The 7,377-nt window shown below is 47.0% G+C and overlaps 3 protein-coding genes across 3 annotated transcripts; 1 reads left to right on the forward strand and 2 right to left on the reverse strand.

Moving 5' to 3' along the window:
• Window positions 1-2,283: 2,283 nt before the first annotated feature.
• LHYA1_G007517 (Queuosine salvage protein) lies at window positions 2,284-3,543 on the reverse strand (the record flags this gene model as incomplete). The annotated part of the gene is made up of 4 exons (XM_031152446.1): window positions 2,284-2,456; window positions 2,506-2,863; window positions 2,921-3,075; window positions 3,132-3,543. The coding sequence occupies 4 exons, from the start codon at window positions 3,541-3,543 to the stop codon at window positions 2,284-2,286; spliced, it is 1,098 nt and encodes a 365-aa protein (XP_031001581.1).
• Window positions 3,544-4,031: 488 nt separating this feature from the next.
• Window positions 4,032-6,418, forward strand: uba2 (Ubiquitin-activating enzyme E1-like; the record flags this gene model as incomplete). The annotated part of the gene is made up of 7 exons (XM_031152447.1): window positions 4,032-4,106; window positions 4,319-4,851; window positions 4,905-4,969; window positions 5,026-5,314; window positions 5,361-5,914; window positions 5,966-6,059; window positions 6,112-6,418. 7 exons carry the CDS (start codon window positions 4,032-4,034, stop codon window positions 6,416-6,418), a joined length of 1,917 nt encoding a protein of 638 aa, XP_031001590.1.
• A 77-nt stretch (window positions 6,419-6,495) lies between these two features.
• fabG_0 (3-oxoacyl-[acyl-carrier-protein] reductase) lies at window positions 6,496-7,081 on the reverse strand (the record flags this gene model as incomplete). The annotated part of the gene is made up of 4 exons (XM_031152448.1): window positions 6,496-6,659; window positions 6,749-6,841; window positions 6,888-6,974; window positions 7,048-7,081. The coding sequence occupies 4 exons, from the start codon at window positions 7,079-7,081 to the stop codon at window positions 6,496-6,498; spliced, it is 378 nt and encodes a 125-aa protein (XP_031001589.1).
• Window positions 7,082-7,377: the final 296 nt, after the last annotated feature.

Genomic DNA, 7,377 nt, shown 5'->3' on the forward strand with positions numbered 1-7,377 from the left:
TCCTATCGAGGATGGATGTGTTTTCCATTGCTGGAGCCGGCACAACTTCAGCCAGTACCGATATCGATATTCAAAAGATGGAGATGGCTCAACGAATAAAGAAACTAAAGACTACTTTTATTGAGATGCCGGCCTATTCAAAGGATGGGATTTCTTCCGAGCAGCGCACTGCATTGCACAAGTCAATAGTCACAGCTTGTACAAGCACAACTCCGGATCGGTCGAATATAGAGTTACTTGTAGCAAAGATATGTTACAATCTACTCGTCTCAACCACCCCACCGAGCATTGGAACATATAATATTTTGATAAGGGAATTCACTCGGTTGCAGCAATATGATCTTGCCCAAGATGTTGTCGATTCATTCTACCAGAGCAAACTGAAACCGAATGACAGAACCATTAAGCTCATTCTGGACCACTTCATCGCAGGGCATGACCCTATTGGGTTTCAGAAAACAATTGACCGCATGTCTGTGGCCAAGGATAACATGAACATCAGAACGAGGACAGTATATCAGTTGTCCTCTCCTGATGTCCTTCAATGGGCTATGACGAACAGAACCAGACGACTCAATGACTTCTGGCTAGCTCAAAAGGTGGATCGAAGTCCTGCTATCTTCGAGGCTCTCATCAGGGGGTCGTTTGAGAGGAAAGGAGTCAGGCCAACTATTCGTTGTATCAAGGCGTCTCTACGCGAGGGTCAGATGGTGCCTTCGCGTGCTTTCTACAACGCTGTGGAGGCTTGCCTTTCTCGATTCGATTACAAAGCAGCGCGCAATCTTCTGAGAGTGATTCTGTCTACTTGGGAACATGCCCACACCTTACTTGAAGACCTCGGTCCGGATTTTCGATATGCGTTCCACAAACTCCTCTATCTTTGTAATATCGACTCGGCACCAGATTCAAACCCGATTTTGCCGCCCTTTATATCTCTCCACACGTTGCGAGACTTCATACGCTGGCTACGGATCAAGTCTCTCGAAGATTCCATCAATCGATACGAAGTTTTCGTCTCGTCTCTTAGAACGACCCTTAAGAGAATCCAACCCCAGCCTCATGAACTCCGCAAGCCCGACGCCCAGCCAACACCATCCAGCTCTTACGGGAAAGTTGGCAACCAAGCTATCTGGGAGGGATTGGATCGTTTAGAAAAGTTTGGATCATTAGAGCTGAGTCGGAAAGCCAAAACAATCTCCCATAACGCAAAATTTCGATCCAGCCGACTCCAATTCCTGCAAAGAGAAATCGATGACATGGAAATTTCCACCGCTAGCATCTCTCGAGAGTTTCAAGATTATCGCGCCAGGCAGTCCCGAAGTAGCCAAATACGGGCCATTGAAGCTGAGCTGGCAATACGAGTGCGCCCACTAGCCATTGCGGGATTCGAGGTGGTACCGCTTTTCTTGGATCGACTGTCGACTAAAAGCTGGGATAAGTTTATCACAACAGTCAGGAACGTCCACTCAGCGGGTCTGTCGTTCAATGACCCTCTGAAATATCTTCTGCGCCTTATATCGCGCGAAGAGAGAATGACAAGTCTTTGGAAAGTAGAGACTCATAATCCCAAGCCGAGTATTCGCAAGATAAGGCCTGCTATACCGTCCCCGTTTCAACCACAACACCAGCTTCCATCTCCATTTGCAGACCTGTGTTGATCGGAGAGTTCATTTCTACACTATTCGCCAGATTACGAGAATTCCGTGTTTGGATTCTTCGCCCCAGCTGTAAATAAAACTAGATAGATAGATGGTCGGGACGGAATGTGTATGATGCGACTAAAAAAGACATGTATATATGGGCAATACTAGCATAAGACGGCGCTTGAGATTCTGGAGTCGGCATTGGGACTGGGTAGCATAGTAGAGTAGAAGCGGCGTTGTCAGACGTCAAGACCAATGTTAAAAATAATGATCACTCTACTCTAAATGCTATTTGCAGTCAAGATGGTCAAATAACACGGTACAATAGCAAGCAGACTTGAAGATATTATACAAGAGCTGGCTATATCACTAACAGCGCGTCTACCAACCGCGCCCTGATCTACTGTCGGGGAGTACCGAGTCTAAGGGGCACCAGGGGGCTAGTGGACCACCTTTCTCAAGTGTCACAGATATTTCTGAAGGTATAAACCTAAGGACAGACCATCGGAAAGCTATGATGAGTGTTAAACTTTATAGAAAAAGATTAGGGGGGCAGGTGCGTGAGAATTGGACGAATTTTACGGCATACGGAGGCTACTGTAATGGAGATGAAACGATTACAAGATCAGCATAATTTTAATCAATACCATATACTTCGAGTTCTATGGTGGGGTAACTGTTCTTGCCCAGCCACCTCCAGTTCCTTCATTGTATCATATAGAAAGAAATCTATCAGGATAGCATTGATCTTGGCATCTGGATGATTCCGTAGAATATCTCTGCGGATCAGTTCTACGCACCAGATACTACAACCTAGCCAAGTGTCAGTGAATGCTCACCTAGTATTGTACCCTCGACGAACCTCTAAGCTGGATTTCCCATGGGTGGCCACTCTCTATCAACTGTTTCTTTCGGATTGCGGTCTCGAGAGCTGGGCTGTACCATAAGCATCCCAGGGAATTCAGAATTTGGGGTACTCGATAGTCTGCAAACATCGTAATCTTGTCGATGTCGTGAAACTCCCCGAAACCCTGACCATCAAATGCTGCCCAGAGATCTGCAACACAGATTTGAGCTCTTTTGAGGATCTGGACGCTTTTGCGGTTCTCGTACTGCACCACGTCGTTGAAACAGGGAAAATCTGCCGCTAGTATATTGACTAGAGCCGCTGCAGAACATGCGGCAGCTTCTATGCATCCAGAAAAACTTGATTGGTATTTCTGTAGATATTCATCAGCCATGAGATAGTAGAAAAATACAAATGCATTGGTTCACACCTCGCATAGCACCTGGCCTGCTTCGCGGAGACACCGCATTCGCTCTTCAAACAGCGGGATCTCCTCTTCGGTTGCACTTCTGAAGACATGTTTTAAAACTTCTTCAGTGCACCTGTCTTCATCTTGCCAGAAGTCTGGAGATGTGATTGGGATATCTATAGACGACTAAGATTAGCTTGCAATATTGCAGAGCAGGGGGGTAAAACAGTACCATCTTCGAGCGCCCGCTGCAATGCAGCAACCAAACTTTTGTAGCCAGTCCATCTCTTGCCTTGGTAGTCAACGGCAAACCGCTCCTCGTCGTCCTTCTCGGACCAGAATGAAAAGTTCAAGAGATCCATGGTGAAGATGAAGTCTACAGTGCTTTCGTCCTTCCCTTGGGGATGAAAATCATGTGATGCCCAGGTCTGGGTCGAGTAGTCTTTCTTCTGCATCTGCTCATATATCATGGCAGCAGCGCTTCGACATGACTGCGAGTCGAGAGCTACATCGATGGAGTTGTCGTACACGTACTCGGCCCCGTCCAAGACATGCGTTTCGGGGATCTCAGGTACGAGGGAAGCTTTCTGGAAGTGATTGCGGAGGAAATCAAGAAGATCTGGGTCCGCTTCATCATCGGACATAATGTGAGGCGATCAATGCCTCGGCGTAGTCCTGATACAGACTTTGGGAAGAGGGTTGATGGCGGAAAATTAGGGGGCACTAGGGGGAAAGAAATAGTTCAGAAATTTTTATTCATAACAACAAAGACAACGAAGTGCTCCAAACGAAGGTGCCGTAAGAAACCTCCTGGCAAACCCAATATCAGCAGTTATTACAAAGTGATTTGAACTAACTCTTCCTCGAACTGAATAAAACAAGTGAAGCGGTCCGTGCTACATTACTTATACGTAGACGTAGCCAGCGCCAGGTCCAGGCCAGTCTGATAAGGAGTGCCTTTCTCTATCGGCTCGGTTAAAGCGCGTGCTCGTACTCAAAGCCTTGCCTTGTCCACCCTGTTAATACTTCTTCTACCTTCCTTTCAGGCGCAACGCCCGTCAACATCTCCAACACACCTCAATTTCCCTCCTCTTCTCCCGACTCCTCCAGGCGCGTCGCCGGAAACCTTTCAATGGTCCCAACCATGAGGCGCGACCACTTTAACAGCCAGTCCTTTGGATCACCACTTAACACCATGGTGAAGGAGGTAAGCCCCTGGTTCTCATGCCACCCAGTCTTTTGAAAAGCCTTATACCCCAATTCACTTTCCGAGCCAGCGAGAGCTACCCTCTTGGGCGGTCAGAGTTCTGCCGATATTCAGCTACTTTTTCTATCTCCCAAGACCTCTACGGAGATACACCAACACCCAAGAGCATGCGCCTCGTGAATCTGAGAATCATGGCTAACGAACTTTCCCAGGCACGAATATTGATGGTGGGCGCCGGAGGTATTGGCTGCGAACTTCTCAAGAACCTCGTCCTTACTGGCTTCGGCGAAATCCACATCGTTGACCTCGATACAATCGATCTGAGCAACCTAAATCGGCAGTTCCTCTTTCGGCACGAACATATCAAGAAGTCAAAGGCTTTAGTGGCAAAGGAGGCAGCGCATGCATTCAACCCGAGAGTGAAGCTGGAGGCCCATCATGCCAACATCAAAGATCCCCAGTTCAATGTGCGGTGGTTCAAGGGTTTTACAATGGTTTTCAACGCTTTAGATAACTTGGAGGCCAGGCGGCATGTGAATAAGATGTGCTTGGCAGCAGAAGTCCCTCTTATTGAAAGTGGTACGACAGGATTCAACGGCCAGGTTCAGGTCATCAAGAAGGGCGTGACTGCCTGTTACGATTGCGCGCCAAAGGAGACACCGAAGAGCTTCCCTGTCTGCACAATCAGGAGTACGCCAAGTCAACCGATTCACTGTATCGTTTGGGGGAAAAGCTACTTGTTAAGGTAGGAGAAGTTGTGCTCAATTTTGACACAGCGATTACTAATAATTGTGGCAGTGAGGTATTTGGGACTAGTGAAGATGAGTCTGTGGAGATGGATCACTCTGAAGACTCGGAAAATGGTGCGCATATAACACTATTTCCTGTTGTGAGCTCTCCTAGCTAACATTATGACCAGCCAAGGAAATTGAGAAATTGCGACAAGAGTCACAAGCTCTGAAAAATATCAAGGAATCTATGGGTACTCCATCGTTTCCACAACTACTTTTCGACAAAGTTTACCACGATGATGTTGTTCGGTTGCGCTCTATGGAAGAGATGTGGAAGACACGGAGGCCTCCAGAGGCTTTGAGTTATGCAAGCATCATTGAACAAGCTGCTGAGACGGAAATATCGAAGGAGAAAGTGTTGAAGGATGGTCAAAGAGTGTGGAATCTTCATGAGAACGTCGTAGTCTTTAAGGACAGGTGAGCAAGTTGTATTTCTCTATGGGACGGTAGTTGACATTCACAGCTTGGAACGTCTAAGTCGAAGATTCGAAGAGATGAAATCTTCTAAATCAAATGGCAATTCGGCTGAACCTACCATCACATTCGACAAAGACGATGAGGATACTTTGGACTTCGTCACGGCAAGCGCGAATCTGAGGTCGCTAGTATTTGGAATTGAAACCAAGTCCAGATTCGACATCAAACAAATGGCTGGAAACATTATCCCTGCAATTGCAACAACAAATGCAATCGTTGCTGGACTGTGCGTTCTCGAGTCCTTCAAAGTCCTTCGGGGCGAGGTCTCGGCCACAAAGGAAGTTTTTCTATCACCATTCGCACCCGAGCGACTGCTGTCTTCGGATAGATACAGAGCTCCGAATCCAGATTGTCCGGTCTGTAGTGTGGCACAGGTTCAACTCCTCGTTGACATGTCCCGGGCTACTCTCAACGATCTAGTGGAGGATTTCTTACGGCTTGAGTTAGGATATGGTGAGGAAATAGTCGTAAACCACGGCGATTCTCTCCTGTACGATGTCGAGGAAACCGACAATTTGACAAAGAAGCTCGGTGAACTAGGTACGTCTCTGAGAATTATGTTTTATTTCTATACTAATCTACACATTACAGGTATCAAAAGCGACAGCTTCTTAACAGTCATTGACGAGGACGACGAGAACCCCAAAGGTCCTAGAGTCAACCTCGTACTCAGTGTACAAGAATCGTAAGTTATACCATAGAAAAACCCGTACATCTAACTGACTTTTTGTTACAAGGGAAACTTTGGGAGACAAGCCAATCAAAGGAGTCGACCTACCTGCATCGGCGGTTACAGAAAACGATGCACCAGCTTCCCCTATTCTTCGAAAAAAGAAGCCTTCACAGCCATCGAATGGCACCTATGGGACTGTGGCAGCAACGACGACAAATGGAAACTTGACTGTATCCAATGGTACCAAGAGACTGTTTTCGGAAGTAGAAGAAGGGAGCTCGCCGAAGAGAGTAAAGCTTGCAACCAATGGAGATGGTAGCAACGACAACGCTATAGTCATAGACGATGGAGCTATTGTCATCGATGACTGATTTGCTGTCATGTCCTTGGACATGTGACATAGGGGCCCGCCGTTTTCAATGCCTTTATGAGATAGATGGTTATGGGCTTATGTGGCACTCAATCCACCATCAAGGTTTAGGACGCAATTACTTGCGTATTTGTTTGTGGCCAGAAACACTGCGGCATCTGCAATTTCTGAAGGCAGCCCAAACCGCTTAAGGGGTATGGCGTTTAGGGCTGCAGAGTGTGCATCTGGCGTCATGACTGTACCTTGTATATTAGAAAGCAATTCATCAAAGGGATGACATTTGCAGCAAGCCAAAAGAAATGAAAGAATGTATTTTATGAGACAAACATACCTCTCGTCATACTCGTTTCTACGTAGCCTGGTACAATGACATTTACTCGAACGTTCTTCTCTCCCAGCTCTGCTGCCAATGCTCTCGTCAAGGCTGGGAGCAGTTAGTATGAAAGGATCTGATAGATTTCAAGACTGACCGATGACTCCAGCTTTACTTGCTGCATACGCCGCACTCCCCTTCCCTCCTTTCAGGCCCAGCAGTGAAGCTACATTGATGATACAACCTGCTTCCTCATTAGCCCCATTTCGTCGAAAACTCCCACAGAATAACTTCCTAGCAGGACAAAGAACACTCACCTTCACGCTTTTTCATCATATTCCTGCCCAGCATCCTGCATCCCAACATCGTCCCCACAAGATTCGTCTGCACCGTCTTCTCTAACGACATTGGATTCGTGGCAACCAGCGGCGAGTAATGAGCTACTCCCGCACAGTTAACCAGGATATCTATATCGCTCTTCAACCCACCAGCATACCAATTAGCCAGCTATCCTTTCCCCACAAAAATACCACTTCACATATTATCTCATCTCACACAGCAGGGGAGGGAAACCGCAAACGCACCTCCTTCCTAAATCCCTCCCAAAACCGCGCATCCCCAACATCCCCCTCTACAACCCTATGATT

Source organism: Lachnellula hyalina (genome assembly GCF_007821495.1).
Source record: "Lachnellula hyalina strain CBS 185.66 chromosome Unknown contig00228, whole genome shotgun sequence".
Lineage (NCBI taxonomy): Eukaryota > Fungi > Ascomycota > Leotiomycetes > Helotiales > Lachnaceae > Lachnellula > Lachnellula hyalina.